At 59.4% G+C, this 18,765-nt stretch overlaps 1 protein-coding gene across 3 annotated transcripts in view; it reads right to left on the bottom strand.

Moving 5' to 3' along the window:
• Positions 1-18,765, bottom strand: part of AGAP3 (ArfGAP with GTPase domain, ankyrin repeat and PH domain 3) — a 231,672-nt gene that overhangs the window by 163,358 nt on the left and 49,549 nt on the right. Inside the window, exon 1 of one of the 3 annotated variants that reach the window (XM_045004284.1) lies at positions 3,189-4,069. The exons of the other annotated variants lie outside the window; for them this stretch is intronic. Coding sequence (XP_044860219.1) covers positions 3,189-3,981 — 793 coding nt within the window. The 5' untranslated portion in view covers positions 3,982-4,069. Of the gene's footprint in view, positions 1-3,188; positions 4,070-18,765 lie in introns of those variants that run through there. 3 annotated transcript variants of the gene reach the window in all.

Below are 18,765 nucleotides of genomic sequence, written 5' to 3'. Positions count from 1 at the left end.
GTGCTATGGCCTAAACCTTCCGGCCTCACAACCAGGAATCTAGTCATTCTCACTGCACGCAGGGCCCAGCTCTCTGTCTGACAGACTGAACAGCCCTGTCGGGTCTCCACATCGGTACTTACCGACTGTGATCACGTGGCCCTTCACCTTCTCTTCGTTAGCGAGAGACTGGGCTCCGTGAGTCTGTCACGATCACCATCCCCCAGGCCTCTTCTCTGAACCCGCTGCAATTTATCAACAGCCTTCTGGGAGTGCCGACCCAGGATTCCAGCAGCAGTCGCGCCAGTGCCAGTCAGAGGTGAAATCACCTCTGCTCCGGGAGTCCCCAGGACTGCATTAGCCCCTCGCCACAGCATCGCACCGGAAGCTCATGTTCAGCTGATTATCTACCCCCACCATCCCCAAGCCCTTGTCAGAGTCTGATTCCCAGGACAGAGTCCCCCATCCTGCAAGTATGGCCCACAGCCGTTATTCCTAAAGGTACGACTTGACATTTGCCTGTATTCAAACGCATATTGATACTAGTGCCTGCTTTACCAAGTGCTCCCGATCACTCTGCCAGTGCCCTGTCCTCTTCCTCCCCCGCCCCAGTCCGTGTGTCACCTGCAAACCCCCAGTGGGGAGTTGATGTTTTCTTCCAGGTCACTGATAAAAACGTTCAGCAGTGGAGGGACCCCCTAGAAACAGACCCACTGCAGGATGATTCCCAGCTACCTTCTGAGAGCCAGCCGCTAGCCACTTCCTAATCCATCGAATGAGTGCCAGGTTAATTTTATATCGCTCTGTGTTTAAGCCAGATGTCATGTGGGACCAACACAAGGCTTTGTGACGACACCGTTACCAACCAAAGGGGTGATCTCATTCAGAGAGAGATCTGGGTTGTTTGACGGGCTCCCTCCTTCATCCTCTGTTCCTCAGCGCTGCAGACAGCTCCCCAGTCACACGCTCTGGTCCGAGCCACAGCCGTGCTTGGGAGGCAGCTCCTGCATGGGGCGGCTGGCAAGTAGCAACAGGTCCCCCGCTGCAAGGGAAGGGGCCAAACCCTCCTCTGTTTGGGACGCACCCACATTCCTGAGCCATGAACGCTGCCTCCCTGCAGCCTGGGAACCTCCTGCCTCGGAGCCCAACAGCACTGAGCTCTGCACCCACCAGCTCCAGCCAGGGGACGTGCCAGGAGGCAGCGTGCAGCCCCAGGGAGCCTGGAGACCTGCATCAAGTTCCCTCCTTTCTGCACCATCACAAAGCACAGCCAGCCCCTCCCCTGGGAGGTGAGAGAAGCACAGAGGATGATGGCGTCTGCACCAGGGGCCCCCCAGGATAAGAGCCCCAGTGCACTGCCTGACCCAGCCCATACTCCCATCCCTTCGCTGCTCACCCAGCTCGGCAGCTCTAGCCCACTCCCTCTTCTGACACTTCCCAGGCCCAGAGCTGGCTCCTCAGGGTCGCCCGAGGCCCCTGGCTAGTCCCAATCAGTCGCCTCCAGGAGAGAGCAGCTCTGCTTTCACAGTTGCTCTGAGCCAAGAGCAGGACGGAAACCAGAGGAGCCCTGGGTCTGAGCAGGCGCCTGGCGAACATGGTGCCCTGACCCGCCGGGGACCCATCTGTGAGAGCAGCCCGACCCCCTGACTCTGCCAACCTGCCAGCATGCACCACCCTGCATCCTGCAGCCACCGTTCTCTGCCTAGCCCAGCGCCACCCCAGCCAGGGCACCCCTCCCACCCACTGCTCCGGGCTGGGCACACGCCAGGCTGCAGGCCACTGCCACCCTCTCGCCCAAACCCGGGTCAGAGCCACCTTGGGCGGGTTCAGCACTGGGGCTGCTCCATGCCATGGCTCCGGCAGGCCAGAGGAGCCCTAGGCTCTGAGGAAGGAGCAGGCCCAAGGCGGCACGAGCTGTGGGACAGACGGCGAGTGACAGCACCTGCTTCTGTCCACACAGACCTTGTGGCCGTTCATTGCCAGGGCCCCACAGGCGACGAGGGGGAGTCACAGATTCCCGGGCCAGAAGGGACCCCTGTGAGCATCCAGTCTGACTCGTGTAGAACAGGCCAGACCATGCCCACGGCACTGCCCTGCCACAGCTCTGCCCAGCGGGGTCTGGGGGTGAGCCAGCCGCCGCCAGGGAGAGGGGGCCAGCGCAGACCCTGTCAGGGAAATGCCCAGAGCGGCTCCCGCGCTGCCCGGGGAAGGAAGCTCTGAGCCAGGCTGGGTGTGTCAGCCCCAGGCCAGCCCGCGCACTGCCCAGGAACCTCATTCAGCGCCTGTGGCCAGACCTGCTAGAGCCCTCCAACCGGCGCGCGAGCCAGAGAACCTCCCTGCCAGGGGCCACTCTGTGGCCTTGTGCTCCATGCCCTTCGCCCCCTGCTACCAGCCTCTGCCCCCCCCCCCCGCTCTCACCACAGCTACACGGCCCTGCCCGCTCCTGCTGAACCACTGGGCACCTCTCCCTGGGGACCAAACGAGCCGTTGTTCATTCAGCACCTGTGATGACAGCGCCGCAGACTCCCCTTGGGGGTGGGACCCAGCCCCCACCACTGTCCCCCGCCCCCTACACACACACACACACACACAACACCCCTCCCCCCACTCTCACCCATCCATATTATGGCAGAGCCAGAGCCACGCAATGAGACCAGGGATACAGCAACCAGCATTTCCGCCCCAGTGCAAAGGGCCCAAATGTGTCACCTCCCAGCTACTGTGACCAGGGCCTGGGGCCTTCACTGGGGCAGGCTCTCACCGCCCTCCCACAGCCCCACAGGCCGGGGCTCTCACCACCCCTCCGAGCCCCACACTCACTGGGGCAGGCTCTCACCACCCTCCCACAGCCCCACAGGCCGGGGCTCTCACCACCCCTCCGAGCCCCACACTCACTGGGGCAGGCTCTCACCACCCTCCCACAGCCCCACAGGCCAGGGCTCTCACCGCCCCTCCGAGCCCCACACTCACTGGGGCAGGCTCTCACCACCCTCCCACAGCCCCACAGGCCAGGGCTCTCACCGCCCCTCCGAGCCCCACACTCTCACTGGGGCAGGCTCTCACCCCGCCCCCCCGAGCCCCACACTCTCACTGGGGCAGGCTCTCACTGCCCCCCGGCCCAGGGCGTCTCTCTCTGGCTGCCCAGCCCACCTGCCCCTCGCCAGCAGCCTAGGCTCCTCCCCGCGGCACCGGAGCCGGGCGGCACTTACCCAATGCTCGCAGCGGGCTGCCCCCCACGGCCACAAGGATGGACTCGGTGCCTCGGGGGGGCTCCTGGGGAGCGGCGCTGCCCCGGTCCCGCCTGCGGAAGCGGCCGGTGAGGAGTTTCCAGAGGCTGCCGGCCTGGCCGGAGCCTGAGCACGGCTTCCCGCCGGCTCGGCCCAGCTCCGGGTACAGCAGGTCCCGCTTGCTGGGGCAGGTGTGCAGGGAGCTGGCGTCGCCCTCGCTCTTGGTGCGGAGGCGCGACGGGCGCAGCAGCCCCCCCGACTCCGAGCGCCGCAGCTCCTGGCCCCGCCGCAGGCGGAAGCTGAAGCTCTTGCGCAGGGAGCTGAAGTTCCTCCTGGGGCCGGGGCTGCTGCGGCTGCTGCCCCGGAAGATGTTCCAACGCCCGCTGCCCCACAGGGAGCTGCCCCGCAGGAAGCCCGAGGCCTCGGCCGCGGGCGGCTGCCGCCCCGAGGGCAGGCAGGTCATGCTGGCCGGGCGCAGGCGCTGCGCCCCATCTGCCAGGCCCCCCTCCTCCCGCCGGCGGGGAGGCCGCAGCCTGAAGAAGTCCAGCAAGCCGCTGCGGGCTCTGGCGGGGGGCGCTGGGAGCAGCAGGGCGCCGGGGCCTAGCCCGTTGCCCACCGAGCACAGGCTCTTGGGCCGTCTCTTCTGCTGCTGGGCGGCCGAGAGGGCAGCCTGCACCGCCGGGTCGCCCCGCAGGTCCAGCGACTCGCACATGCTCACGGCCCTGCGGGGGCAGGCAGCCCCGGGCCGGGAGCTCCATGGCCAGCCCTCGGCCATGGTCAGCTGCTGGGCTCTCCCTGCCCCATGCCCCAGACGTGCCCGGCCCGGCCGGGGCAGTGCAGACTGTCAGCCACCCCAGCGCTCCGGCTCCGTGCACCTTCGCTCAGCTCCTCCGCTCACACTGCGCCTGCAAGCCCAGACCTGGCCCCCGGCCGGCCGGCGTGCCACAAACTGCGGTGCTGGATCCTGCCCTGGGACGGGAGCCAGGCCCTGCACACACAGACCTCCCCTGGCCAGGGGCCACAGCCCCACACCCACCCAGCCGCTGCCAAAGGAGCAGAGGGCAGGAGGCCAGAGATGGCGCCCGCCCCCGTCCCGCCCCTCAGCACCGGCAGAGCTCCCCCCACTGAGCCACAGGCCAGCCTGCCCTGAACCCAGGGAGGAGCAGGGTGCAGAGCTGGCCCGCCCGCCCACGGGAGCTCCCGGCAGACCGGCAGGGCAATCTGAACAGCTGGGTTTCCCCGCCCCGCACGCCGGGCCCAGGGGCACACCAGGGACTGTGAACGTAGGGGGGCCAAGCCCGTCCAGCTGTTACCCCCCAGCTCCAGTGAGACGCCAAGGGGGGTTCTCACAAGTGGAGGACATGAACCCCCAGAGTGCAGAGTGCAATGTCCCACCCCCAGCACCCATGGCTAGGATCCCCGCCTCCTGTCCAGCCAGGCAGCACAGCACCCTCGGCTGGGCTCTGCGGTTCTGTGAGGAGCCGTGGGTGCTCGAGATGTGAGGGCAGACAAGCCAGGGTGGGCGTGAGTCAGGGACTGCAGCCTGGAGGAATCAGGGGCAGGGGGTGCTGCAGTCAGGCACTGGCCAGGAGCAGGGTGTCACGGGGTCCCCGGGCGCTGCTCTGGAACTGCTCCCCACAAAGCCAGGCAGGACTGTCTGCAGGGCAAGAAGCTCCCACGGCTTCACCTCCTGGGTCTGACCTCAGAGCATTCAGCACCCTCTGCCCCTCCGTGCGCTTCCCACAGCGAGTCCGCCCAGGCGGGGTCCTGGGGAAGCCACCAGGTCCTGCCCCCCCACTGCGCAGTCAGACGTGACTCTCAGCCAGCCAGTAACACAGAGGTTTATTAGATGACAGGAACAGGGTCTAAAACAGAGCTTGTAGGTACAGAGAACGGGACCCTCAGCCAGGTCCATTCTGGGGGGCAGTGAGCCAGACCCCCATGTCTGCCCTCACTTCCTGTCCCCAGCCAGCTCCAAACTGAAACCCCCTCCAGTCCCTCCTCTCTGGCCTTTGTCTCTTTCCCAGGCCAGGAGGTCACCTGATCTCCTTGTTCACCTTTAGCCATCCCCTTGCAGGGGGGAAGGGCCCCAGCCATTTGTTGCCAGGAGACAGTGTGTCGGCCATTTATGCACCCTGGAGACTTAAGAAATGCATAGGGGAAACTGAGGCACCCACACAGTATTCAGAGGAAACATTAAGAACAGACCCACTTCATCACACAGATTCCTGCCTTGGACGCCCTCTCCCACAGACACACAGAGTTCAGGGCCCGAAAGGACCCTTCAATCGTCTCGTCTGAGCTTCTGCACCGCACAGGGGAGTGAATCTCACCCACTTAGCCAATAACTGGTGTTTGGCCAAGCATCTTCCAGCAGGTACCCGCCTGGCTCTGGAGACAGCCAAGTACAGAGACCCCACCACTGCCCTGGGGGTTTGCTCCTCCCACAGGTTCATCCCTCACTTGGAAGTTTGGGCCCAACTCCTCCCTGAGTTAGCTGGGTTTTAACGTTCTGCCGTCGGTTCTGTCCGGACTCTCTCAGCTAGCTGACCCCGGCTGGTGTCCCCAGCACAGTACCCACACGCTAACCGAGTCACCCCTCTGGGGGCTGAGTGCCTCTCCCTGCCAGGCTCCAGCCCTCAGATCATTGCTGGGGCTCTGTTCTGCGCCCCCTTTGAAATGTGGGCCCAGCCCTGAGACAGCGCTCCAGCTCGGCTGTTCCCAGCCACGGGATCACACGCTGTCAGGATGGAAGGGACCTCGAGAGTTCACCAAGTCCAGCCCCCTGCGCTCAGGCAGGGCCGACCGTTACCGAGACCCTCCCTGACAGGGCTTGTCCGGCCACCCCGCCGCCACCTTCCCTCAGAGTCAGGTTTGCCAACCTTCCATCGTTTTGTCGCTCTCCTGTGGACTCTCTCTAGTTTGTCCACATCTTTCCAGAAGTGTGGCTCTCAGAACTGGACCCAGGGCTCCAGCTGGGGCCTCACCAGTGCTGAGTAGAGCAGGACAATGACCTCCCGTGTCATACATACGACACTCCTGTTAATACGCCCCAGAACGACAGGAACCATTTTCACAGCTGCATCACGTTGGGCCATATTCCATTTGTGATCCTCTAGAACCCGCAGATCCTTTTCCGCTGGCTACCACCGAGCCAACTGTTCCCCAGTTTGCAGCTGTGCTGGATGCACGAATGCGCAGAGGTACCAATCCCACCCTGCTCCTGCGCACACATCCCTGCATCGCACTGGCCCTGTGTGGCTCAGCATGGCCCAGGGAGCTCCTGTTCAGCTGACTGCCCACTCTGACCCCTCCATCCTTCCCAGGCTCCCACCCCATGCAGCCGCCCGTGGCCTGCACTGCTGGGTCCTGGGGTGCTGAGATGGCTACCTGAGCGGTGCCCGCAGCACATGGCTGGCTGCCGGGGCAGGACCAGGCATGATACTCAGAGCTACATGCAAGGCCAGAGGGCATGGAGGGCCGGGAGGATGGCAGCATCCTGAGGGGAACACCCGCCGCTTCGCTCAGATTGTCTGAGCCCCGCGCCCAAGTTGCTGCACAGAGCACTGGCTGCTTGCGCAGTGCCGGCTCTGCAGTAACATACAGCAATGCACATGCCAAGCTGTCCTGCGGGGGCCAGAGCACGGTGCCACTCTCGGGGCAGGACACGAAGCGCACACGGGCTGTGAGTTCTGTACTTAGATTCACCAACAGTGTGAAATCCTCAGGCTTGGTAACAGCCTGACCATGAAGTCAGTCAGTCCCCGGGGCACCCGTCTCTCTCGCCGCCTACACAAGCCTGCCTTTGCGAGAGGTGCCTCTTTCACCAAAAATCACAGCAACACTCAGGTCACTTCCCCAGGTCAGCGGCACCTTAGATCTCCCCACAGAGAGCGCGTGGCGCCAATCCCATAGTAAACAATCTGAAGATTTATTAACTAGGGTTAATTAACTAAGATTAATTAACCAGGATTTATTAACTAGGAAAAGGAAACGAGTTATTTACAAGGTTAAAGCAGGGAGACACAACACACCCATGAGTTACAATCTGAGGTTTCAAAAGGCAATAGGACCTTCTATAATAAGCAAGCTGTGTGTGTCTCTTCGGGCTAACTCCGGCAAAACATTGGGGCGTCTCTTGCTTACGCCCAGAAAACCTTGCCCGGACAGTCCAAACTGCACAGTGCTACAGTTATTCGCTCCCCCTGCACTGTGAGCTGCAAACTCAGCTGGTGGGAAGAATTCACAGGCATGTCGCCTCTTTGCGAGGGCAATAAAGTCTCTTGTCCTCTGCTGCCCCACAATCGTCCGTCTGGCGTCGATGGGCAATCTCTGCTGGCAGGACCGAGCGCCGTCTGCTGGACCCAGCATTTCACACTAACTCATGTCCTTTCCTGCCTGGGCATTTACACCGTAGGAGGCTCCCAATGCAAACACTGAGATATCACCTTACAACACGGGTACTGATGTTATCAGTGAGATTAATGCAGGCAGCAACTTACACGCATGTAAGAGAGTCTAAACACGAAGGGCACATCTATACTTACAGCGCTACAGCAGCGCTGCGGAAGATGCTCTGTGCCAATGGGAGCCTGCCCAATAACAGACATCACCTCCCAGCCCCACTGCAGCCGAACACCAAGCACACGGTTACAGCTCGAATCCCTCTTTTCGCCAGGTGAACAGACACTGACCTAGCCCCAGGCCAGCTGTGTGTCAGCATCCCCGTGGGCATGGGGGCTGGGCATCAGCTGGCCTGCCAGTGTCACAACACACACGCTGGATGTTGCTGCAGGAGCCATGGGTCGGGGGAGAGGAAGGGAGTCTCTGGAGAGAGGCTGAGACAGGCTGGGGACATGGAGTTGGGGTCCAGCCTTCTCCATGGGGCTCCCCAATGTGAGGAGGCGAAAGCACTTTGCTCAGTGAAGCAGGCCAAACTCTCTCACCCAGGGGCATGCGCCAGAGGGGGCAAGCAGGGACGCCCCGCCCCCATCAGCAGGGGCACACAACTCCCCTGGGGCCGGGACGGGCTCCACTGGCACTGGGTCCACAGCTGCAGCACAGAGAGGCAGCTCCTCCAGCTGCAAGGGGGGGGAGGGGGAGTTCCTCCAGCTGCCGGGGTGGGGGGGAAGTGGGGGGAGGGAGAGGCAGCGCCTCCAGCGGTGGGGGGGGAGTGGGGGAGGGAGAGGCAGCGCCTCCAGCAGGGGGGGGGGAAGTGGGGGGAGGGAGAGGCAGCGCCTCCAGCCGCCGGGGTGGGGGGGGAAGTGGGGGGGGGGAGAGGCAGCGCCACCAGCCGCCGGGGTGGGGGGAGGGAGAGGCAGCGCCTCCAGCCGCCGGGGGGGGGGGGGAAGTGGGGGGAGGGAGAGGCAGCGCCTCCAGCCGCCGGGGTGGGGGGGGAAGTGGGGGGAGGGAGAGGCAGCTCCTCCAGCGGTGGGGGGGGGGAGTGGGGGGAGGGAGAGGCAGCGCCTCCAGCCGCCGGGGTGGGGGCGGAGTGGGGGGAGGGAGAGGCAGCGCCTCCAGCCGCCGGGGTGGTGGCGGAGTGGGGGGAGGGAGAGGCAGCGCCTCCAGCCGCCGGGGTGGGGGGGGAGTGGGGGAGGGAGAGGCAGCGCCTCCAGCCGCCGGGGTGGGGGGGGAAGTAGGGGGAGGGAGAGGCAAAGCCTCCAGCCGCCGGGGGTGGGGGGAAGGTGGGGGAGGGAGAGGCAGCGCCTCCAGCTGTGGGGGGAGGAGTGGGGGGAGGGAGAGGCAGCGCCTCCAGCCGCCGGGGTGGGGGGGGAAGTGGGGGGAGGGAGAGGCAATGCCTCCAGCCACCGGGGTGGGGGGGGAAGTGGGGGGAGGAAGAGGCAGCGCCTCCAGCTGTGGGGGGAGGAGTGGGGGGAGGGAGAGGCAGCGCCTCCAGCCGCCAGGGTGGGGGGGGAAGTGGGGGGAGGGAGAGGCAGCGCCTCCAGCTGCAGGGGGGCCACAGAAAGTGCCATCGTCATCATCACAATAGGGGGCCGTGACCCTCCCACTTTTTGAAAGTTTTGGTTGCTCTCCTCTGGACTTGCCAATTTGTCCACATCCTTCCTGAAGTGCGATGCCCACGACTGGACACAGGACTCCATCAGTGTGGAGTAAAGCGGGATAATTACAGGGCCCCCGCCCCTCGCCCTACACCCCCAGCCAGGCCAGGGGCACGAGCCCGGGCGGGGAGCCGTGCAGCAGACCCTCCACCTGCCCGGGATGGGAGGGCCGAGAGCAGCCCATGGCCCCACCCCAGGGCAGGCGAAGGGTCCTTGGCGCCTCACAGCTGCCTGGCCGCACGGCTCTTACCATGGCCGGGCTGCGGCTCCGAGGCCCCATCCCCCGGCCAGAGCTAGGTCGAGGTAACAGCTGTGGGGAGCCTGGGTCCCTCCACCTTCCCTGGGCGGGGGGTCCAGGAGACGGGACATGGGCTGCTCTCGGCCCCTCCACCCTGGGCAGGTGGAGGGTCCGCAGCTCCCAGCCTGCTCCAGCTTCTGCCTTGGGCAGGAGGGATGGGGGCCTTGGCCTTGGCCCTGGCCCCCACTTTTGGAAAGGCTCTGCCAGGGCTGAAAGTGCCCCTCCAAAAGCAGCCACATTTTTATTCCTGGGCACGCGCCTGCTCTCACCCAGCCTGGTGACGTGACACAGCTGCAGTAGCCACCAGGTGGCAGCAGAGCCGCTCGACGGAGAGCTGGCGGGAGACCATGCAGCCCACTCCCCGGCCCCTCCGCCTGCAGGACGCGCCCTGGACCTGACTCCTGGGCACAGGGCACGTGTGTATCAGAACCGCAACTGGGGCAGAGACGGGCAACAACCAACTTCCCTCTGCAGAGAGGGTGAACAGCCCGGGCTGCTCAGCTGGAAAAGGGACGACTGAGGGGGGATATGACAATCATGGCCGGTGTGTAGAAAGTGAATAGGGAGGTGTTATTTATCCTGTCACATAACACAAGAACTAGGGGCCCCCCAATGAAATTAATAGGCAGCAGGTTTAAAACAAACAAAAGGAAGTATTTTTTCACACAACGCACAGTCAATCTGTGGAACTCTTTGCCTGGGGATGTTGTGAAGACCTAGACTACAGCAGGGTTCAAAAAAGAACTAGATAAATTCATGGAGGACAGGTCCATCAATGGCTATTAGCCAGGATGGGCAGGGATGCAACCACATGCTCTGGGTGTCCCTAAACCTCTGTTTGCCAGAAGCTGGGAATGGGCGACAAGGGATGGATCACTTGATGATTCCCTGCTCTGTTCATTCCCTCTGGGGCACTGGGCATTGGCCACTCTCGGTAGACAGGATACTGGGCTAGATGGACCTTTGGTCTGACCCAGTGCGGCTGCCCTTATGTTCTTATGTAATGGGGCTACCCCCACCCCACCTATTGGACCAGGATCCCTGCCTAGGAGGCAGTGTTATGAGACCATGGTAGGGACGACTGCAGAGTGAAGTTGTCTTTCCACAAGCCTCCTTGTCACAATGACCCACCCATGTACAAATCATAGAATATCAGGGTTGGAAGGGACCTCAGGAGGTCATCTAGTCCAACCCCCTGCTCAAAGCAGGACCAACCCCCAACTAAACCATCCCAGCCAGAGCTTTGTCAAGCCGGGCCTGAAAAACCTCTAAGGAAGGAGATTCCACCACCTCCCCAGGTAACCCATTCCAGTGCTTCACCACCCTCCTAGTGAAAAAGTTTTTCCTAATATCCAACCTAGACGTCTCCCACTGCAACCTGAGACCATTACTCCTTGTTCTGTCATCTGGTACCACTGAGAACAGTCTAGATCAGGGGTAGGCAACCTATGGCACGCGTGCCGAAGGCGTCACTTGAGCTGATTTACAATGGCACTCACACTGCCGGGTCCTGGCCACTGGTCCAGGGGGGCTCTGCATTTTAATTTAATTTTAAATGAAGCTTCTTAAACATTTTAAAAACCTTATTTACTTTACATAAAACAATAGCTTAGTTATATATTATAGACTTCTAGAAAGAGACCTAAAAATATTAAAATGTATTACTGGCACGTGAAATCTTACATTAGAGTGAATAAATGAAGACTCGGCACAGCACTTCAGAAAGGCTGCCGACCCCTGGTCTAGATCCACTCTCTTTGGAAACCCCTTTCAGGTAGTTGAAAGCAGCTATCAAATCCCCCCTCATTCTTCTCTTCTGCAGACTAAACAATCCCAGTTCCCTCAGCCTCTCCTCATAAGTCATGTGCTCCAGCCCCCTAATCATTTTTGTTGCCCTCCGTTGGACTCTTTCCAATTTTTCCACATCCTTCTTGTAGTGTGGGGGCCAAAACTGGACACAGTTCTCCAGATGAGGCCTCACCAATGTCGAATAGAGGGGAATAATCACTTCCCTCAATCTGCTGGCAATGCTCCTACTAATGCAGCCCAATATGCCGTTAGCCTTCTTGGCAACAGGGGCACACTGTCGACTCATCTTCAGCTTCTCGTCCACTGTAACCCCTAGGTCCTTTTCTGCAGAACTGCTGCCCAGCCATTCGGTCCCTAGTCTGTGGCAGTGCATGGGATTCTTCCGTCCTAAGTGCAGGACTCTGCACTTGTCCTTGTTGAACCTCATCATGTTTCTTTTGGCCCAGACCTCTAATTTGTCTACGCCCCCCTGTATCCTATCCCTACCCTCCAGCGTATCTACCGCTCCTCCCAGTTTAGTGTCATCTGTAAACTTGCTGAGGGTGCAGCCCACGCCATCCTCCAGATCGTTAATGAAGATATTGAACCAAACCAGCCCCAGGACCGACCCTTGGGGCACTCCGCTTGATACCGGCTGCCAACTAGACATGGAGCCGTTGATCACTACCCGTTGAGCCCGACGATCTAGCCAGCTTTCTATCCACCTTATAGTCCATTCATCCAGCCCATACTTCTTTAACTTGCCAGCAAGAATACTGTTTGGAGACCGTATCAAAAGCTTTGCTAAAGTCAAGGAATAACACGTCCACTGCTTTCCCCTCATCCCCAGAGCCAGTTATCTCCTCATAGAAGGCAATTAGGTTAGTCAGGCATGACTTGCCCTTGGTGAATCCATGCTGACTGTTCCTGATCACTTTCTTCTCCTCTAAGTGCTTCAGAATTGATTCCTTGAGGACCTGCTCCATGATTTTTTCCAGGGACTGAGGTGAGGCTGACTGGCCTGTAGTTCCCTGGATCCTCCTCCTTCCCTTTTTTAAAGATGGGCACTACATTAGCCTTTTTCCAGTCATCCGGGACCTCCCCCGATCGCCATGAGTTTTCAAAGATAATGGCCAATGGCTCTGCCATCACATCCGCCAACTCCTTTAGCACCCTCGGATGCAGCGCATCCGGCCCCATGGATTTGTGCTCGTCCAGCTTTTCTAAACAGTCCCGAACCACTTCTTTCTCCACAGAGAGCTGGTCACCTCCTCCCCATGCTGTGCTGCCCGGTGCAGCAGTCTGGGAGCTGCCCTTGTTCGTGAAGACAGGGGGGGGGGGGAAGGGGGAAGCATTGAGTACACTAGCTTTCTCCACATCCTCTGTCACTAGGTTGCCTCCCTCATTCAGCCAGGGGCCCACACTTTCCTTGACTTTCTTCTTGTTGCCAACATACCTGAAGAAACCTGAAGATGACTACCCCCACTCCAGCACCCATCCCAATCATCTGCCCCCGCCCCCCACAAGGCAGCCTGCCCCAAGGTACCTGCTTGTGCCCTGGCACTTATCCGCGCCCCAGTGCCTACCTCATGGTCCATGACTGGAGCACCCAGTACCAATAACAAAGGGTAAAGCAGATCCCAGGGTGTCACCAACACCCCCAAACCCTACAACAAGTGCCGGTGACACGCAAAGAATGTGTCTGTGGTACAGGAGGGAGTCCCGACTCAAGTGCCAGCAGCAGGAGAGCAGCACCGTCAGAAAGCTGAGTGAGGTACGGATTGTACAGAGCCCAGAAACCTGACCGTCACCAGCAAGCACCAGCACTGCCCAGGGAGGCCAGCTCCAGTCTCACAGACAAAGGGCTTGGCAGGTCTGAACACAGAATGCGCAAGCCCCCGCCTTTCACCCACCCTGCTGGTATCTCTTCAAGGGCCTGTCCTCTGCATCAGCACCTGATGGCACCATGCTGCACAGACCAGATGTTGGCAGATGTGGGTGCAGTTCATAGATAAGGCCACAAGGGACCACGATGATCCTCTAGTTTGACCTGTGAGCAAGAGGCCAGAGACCCCACCCAAGGGATGCCACATCCCAGCCCAACACATCTGGCTGAGCTCTGCGGTGGGTTTGCTCCAGAGAGATGCCCAGGCTGGATCTTCAGACTCCACGCGAGGGAGAATCCACATCAGCTGTTCCAACGTAGCAATCTGCACCTGACTTCTAGCCTGACTTCGGGCAGCTTCAGCGTCCAGCCACGGGATCTCGCTCAGCCTTTTCCTCCTAGATTAAAGAACCGGCGACTATCAGAAATCTCTTCCCCGCATAGGTACGTGTAGGCTGGGATCAAGTCATACCTCAGCCTTCACTTAGTTGAACTAAACAGACCGAGCTCCTGCAGTCTCTCTCCCACTGCTCTTTCCTGAGCCCTTTCCAATTGGTCAGTGTCTTTTCTGAAGTGTGAACCCCAGAACTGGACACAGCTCACAAACGCTGTATACAAGGCAGCAATACCCCCTCCCTAGTCCTGCTGGATATCCCCGGCGTATACAGCCAGGAGCCACATTAGCCCTTTTAGAGAGACAAGGTGGCTGAGGCAGCAGCTTTTCCTGGGCCAACTTCTGCTGGTGCAAGAGACAAGCATCCAAGCTACGCTGCGCCCTTCATCAGGGCTGGGGAAGTATGGAGCACGTCACAGCTAAACGCAAGGGGAACAGTCAGCACACGTTCTAAGGGACCCCGCCAGGTGAGGTGACCCATTAACCCCTCTGCAGTCATTGGGCAAAAAGGGGGCTAGTGGGTTACAGGTTGTTGTAATGAGCCATCAATCCAGTGTCTCTGTTCAGACCGTGAATTTTGGTGTCTAGCAAAGTTATGAATTTAAAGTTCCCAGGCTCGTCTGTTGAAAGCGTTGTGCTGGTTCCCTTTGAGGACGAGGGCTGACAGGACAGATATCGAGTGGCTGCATTGTGAGACGTGTTCACCACAGGTGATAATGATAAAAGACAAAAACATCCTTTCATGTTTGAGGTTATTCGAGTGCACAGTGATCATCTGGTTTCACCCACACAGCTGTTTTGGGGCATTTAGTGCACCGGATGAGATACACCCCATGTTGTACTAGGCATGTGTAGGACCCACGGACCTTGAAAGGTGTGTCAGGGGCGCTGATCATTGTAACAGTGGAGATATGGCTGCAGGTTTTCCATCTGCTGTTCTGGCAGAGTCTGGTGCCACTTTGAGTTGGTGTGTCCTGGTCTGTGGGGAGCTTGCTTCTGATGATGAGCTTGGTGAGGTTGGGGGGTTGCTTGAAGGCCAGAAGAGGGGGTTTGGGAAATTAATAGGCAGCAGGTTTAAAACAAACAAAAGGAAGTATTTTTTCATACAACGCACAGTCAACCTGTGGAACTCCTTGCCAGAGGATGTTGTGAAGGCCAAGACTATAACAGGGTTCAAAAAAGAACTAGGTAAGTCCATGGAGGATAGGTCCATCAATGGCTATTAGCCAGGATGGGCAGGGATGGTGTCCCGAGCCTCTGTTTGCCAGAAGCTGGGAATGGGCGACAGGGGATGGATCACTTGATGATTCCCTGTTCTGCTCTTTCCCTCTGGGGCACCTGGCACTGGCCACTGTCAGACAGGATACTGGGCTAGATGGACCTTTGGTCTGACCCAGTGTGGCCTTTCTTATGTTCTTAATTTTCAACAGGCACCACCAGGCCTCCCAGACATTATGTGGCTTGGGCATAATCTTTGACCAAGTCCTCTCTAGAGTCACACACCCAGGCCATGGCTAAGTCTGGCCTCTCCTTCCTACATGACATCTCTAAGCTCAGCCTTTCTTCTGCAGCCACACAGCTCAACTTGTCCAGGCCCTCTTCATCCCACAATTTGACTCCTGCAGGCTCCTCTCTGCCTTCGACAATCCACTCATCCTGGTGCTGCAAAGATCATTATCCTGACTTGTCACATGGACTACACACCCACCCCGTATGTCCCTCCACTGGCTCGCCCTGCTTTCTTCTTCTTCTGTATCCTCCTGAACCTACAGGTGCATATGGTATCCTGCAGTTCCCACCTTTATGTTGGTCTCATTCTGGTCCGGTTCAGGCTTCTGAATGTCGTGGTGATGGATCTGGTTTCTCTCTCTAGGGTTCTGCATCATGTTTCTCTAAGTTGCCCTCTTGTTCTCTTTCCCAGTGATGTCCGTCCATATTATCACTTGCCATGGAAGCCGTGTTGGTGACATTCTTAATGCGCATCCTAAATATGTCCATCATCTTGGTCTTACCATATTTGATGCTTTAAGGTTGGTTTGCTCTCTTTCGAATTTCTGATGTTGCAAGAACCTCTTTCCAATGGACACTGGAAATCTCCTGCAGCCATTTACTTTGGGACGTACTGATCTTCATTTCTGTTGTCCATTTCCAAGACTCTGCTCCATAAAGGAGGACAGACATGAGGCCAGTATTAAAAATTCACATTTTTGTATCACAGAATCGTAGGACAGGAAGGGACCTCGAGAGGTCACCTTGTCCAGTCCCCTGCACTCATGGCAGGACTAAGGATTATCCAGACCATCCCTGAGAGGGGTTTGTCCAACCTGCTCTTAAAAGCCTTCAGTGACGGAGACTCCACAACCTCCCTGGGCAATTCATTTCAGTGCCTAACCACCCTGACAGTTAGGGTGTTTTTCAGTCAGTGCCAATCCAAATCTTTTCAGGTTTATGAAAGTTGTTTGCTGCTTTTGATATTCATTGCTCGATGTCTAGCATGGGGTTGCCATCACTGCACATCACATGTCCTCGATGAGTAAAATAACTGATTTCTTCTAGTGTTTCGTCACCCGCTCTGATGGTTACTTTGGGGACATGGATGGCCATCTGTTACACCCTTCCCTTACTCCAGCTGTCACAGCAAACCATTGGCTGATGCTGTTACCACTCCTGATTGTCATATAGATTCTGGATTATTCTAATTACTTTTACTGGTATCCCATCGCATGTCAATTTTCCAAAGTCTGTCTCTGTGTCGGCTGCCCAAAGCCGTCTGGACATCTATAACGCTTATCACGAGAGAGGCTGGCCACTCCACACTGGGTTCTAGGAGAAGAACGTAGGGCCTACCTGTGATCTCAATGGGCTAAAACCTGCTTGTTCCTCTCTAAGCTGAAGCTCCCCCTAGATCAAACACAAGCTTGTCCTTTCCTTGAAGAGTCATCACAACCTTTAGCCCTGGCCCAACTAGGTACCTCAAAACAACGGCCTGTGCCTTCACTCTCCCACAGGCGTCAGCAACCTATGGCAGCACGCAAGCTGATTTTTAATGGCACGCTGCTGCCTGCCGGGGTCCCGGCCGCCGGCCCTGCTCAGCCCACTGCCGAACCCAGGCCAGCAGCAGGCTGAGTGGGGCCGGTGGCCAGGACCCCAGCAGGCAGCAGCGTGCCATTAAACATCCTGCCCGGCCCGCTCTTCCCTGCCCCTCCCGCCGGCATTTGCACATGCTTTCCTGACCTCCGTCACTTCCGGCGGGAGGTTGTGTTTCCAGGTTAGCGTGTCCACGGAGTCTGAGCAGCCCCGGGAGCAGCCCCGCCAGCAGGGGTAGGAATTGGGACCTGGCCCCACAGGAGTTGCAGCTCCCACGAGGCCTGTAAGTGGGGAAGGGTCCTGGGTCCCAACTGTGCCATGCGCCCGCCCCGAGCACGGCCGGTCCCACTCCCTGGACTCAGGCAGGCTGCCCCGGGGTTGGAGCCCCAGTGCTGGGATGAGCTCGGCTCTGTACTGGGGCAGGCCACGTCCCACAGCCCAAACCCGAGCCCAGGGGCTGCAGCTCGCCGCCTGCTGGACCCTGGGAACAGCTGGGGCGCGCCTCTTTCCCCACCCCAGGTCACTGGACCCCGCTCCCCTCCGGCATTGAGGGCAGAACCCAGGAGTCCAGAGCCCTACTCTCCGTCTGCCCCTCATCTCCTCAAACAACTAGAGCCCAGCTGGAAACCTAGGAATCCAGAGTCCTCGCTCCCAGCACTCCTCCCCCGAGCTCAGACACCAGCCCCTTCCCGGAGCCCAGTGCACTCCCACCCTCAGCGTAGTGCAGAGAGAGGAAGAGAATGGGCTCGAACCAGGGAGAAGGTAGCTACCCCGCTGTATGTGGGCAGGGCCAGGACCCCAGACCGGCAGCTGGCTGAGCCGCTCATCCCACTGCCGGTCTGGGGTCCCGGCCGCCGGCCCCACTCAGCCTGCCGCCGACCTAGGTGAACGGAACCCCAGGCCGGCAACGGGCTGAGCGGGCCGGCAGCGTAAGATCAGCATTTTAATTTAATTTTAAATGAAGCTTCTTAAACATTGTGAAAACCTTGTTTACTTTACATATGACACTAGTTTAGTTATATAATATAGACAGAGAGAGACCTTCTAAAAAAAGTTACAGGCATGTGAAACCTTAAATTAAAGTGAATAAATGAAGAGTTGACACAGCCCCGCTGAAAGGTTGCCGACTCCTGCTCTACCACATTCCCAGCCTGAACTACTCCCCACTCCGACACCGCCTGCAGCATCCCCTCTGCCCATCGGAAGCTCCCTGGTAAAATCTGGGCAGCCACTCACTTCCCTGTTCTCCATCAAACTCAGCTCAGCCATGCTACCCCCAGAACCCAGGCTGATGGTGACAGGGGCAGCCGACGAGGTAAGACTGTCCTCCCTGATCTGCCTGCCTTTCCCTATCCCTTCACTCCCACTACCTCCCCGTTCCTGCTATTCCTTCACTCCACCCGCCCCAGTTCAAACACCCGGACCCCCATCGCCGCCTCAGTAACCTCTGCCCCTCTCCGCCCCAGTTCAAACACCCGGACCCCCATCGCCCCCTCAGTAACCTCTGCCCCTCACCTCCCCAGTTCAAACACCCGGACCCCCATCGCCCCCTCAGTAACCTCTGCCCCTCACCTCCCCAGTTCAAACACCCGGACCCCCATCACCCCCTCTGTAACCTCTGCCCCTCTCCACCCCAGTTCAAACACCCGGACCCCCATCGCTGCATCAGTAACCTCTGCCCCTCTCCGCCCCAGTTCAGACACCCGGACCCCCATCGCCCCCTCAGTAACCTCTGCCCCTCTCCGCCCCAGTTCAGACACCCGGACCCCCATCGCCCCCTCAGTAACCTCTGCCCCTCTCCGCCCCAGCTCAAACACCCAGACCCCCAACGCCCCCTCAGTAACCTCTGCCCCTCACCTCCCTGGTTCAGACACCCGGACCCCCCAACGCCCCCTCAGTAACCTCTGCCCCTCACCTCCCTGGTTCAGACACCCGGACCCCCCATCGCCACCTCAGTAACCTCTGCCCCTCACCTCCCCAGTTCAGACACCCGGACCCCCATCGCCCCCTCAGTAACCTCTGCCCCTCACCTCCCCAGTTCAGACACC

Source organism: Mauremys mutica, chromosome 2 (assembly GCF_020497125.1).
Source record: "Mauremys mutica isolate MM-2020 ecotype Southern chromosome 2, ASM2049712v1, whole genome shotgun sequence".
NCBI classification, from domain to species: Eukaryota; Metazoa; Chordata; order Testudines; family Geoemydidae; genus Mauremys; species Mauremys mutica.
This window is presented reverse-complemented; position numbering and strand designations above follow the sequence as displayed.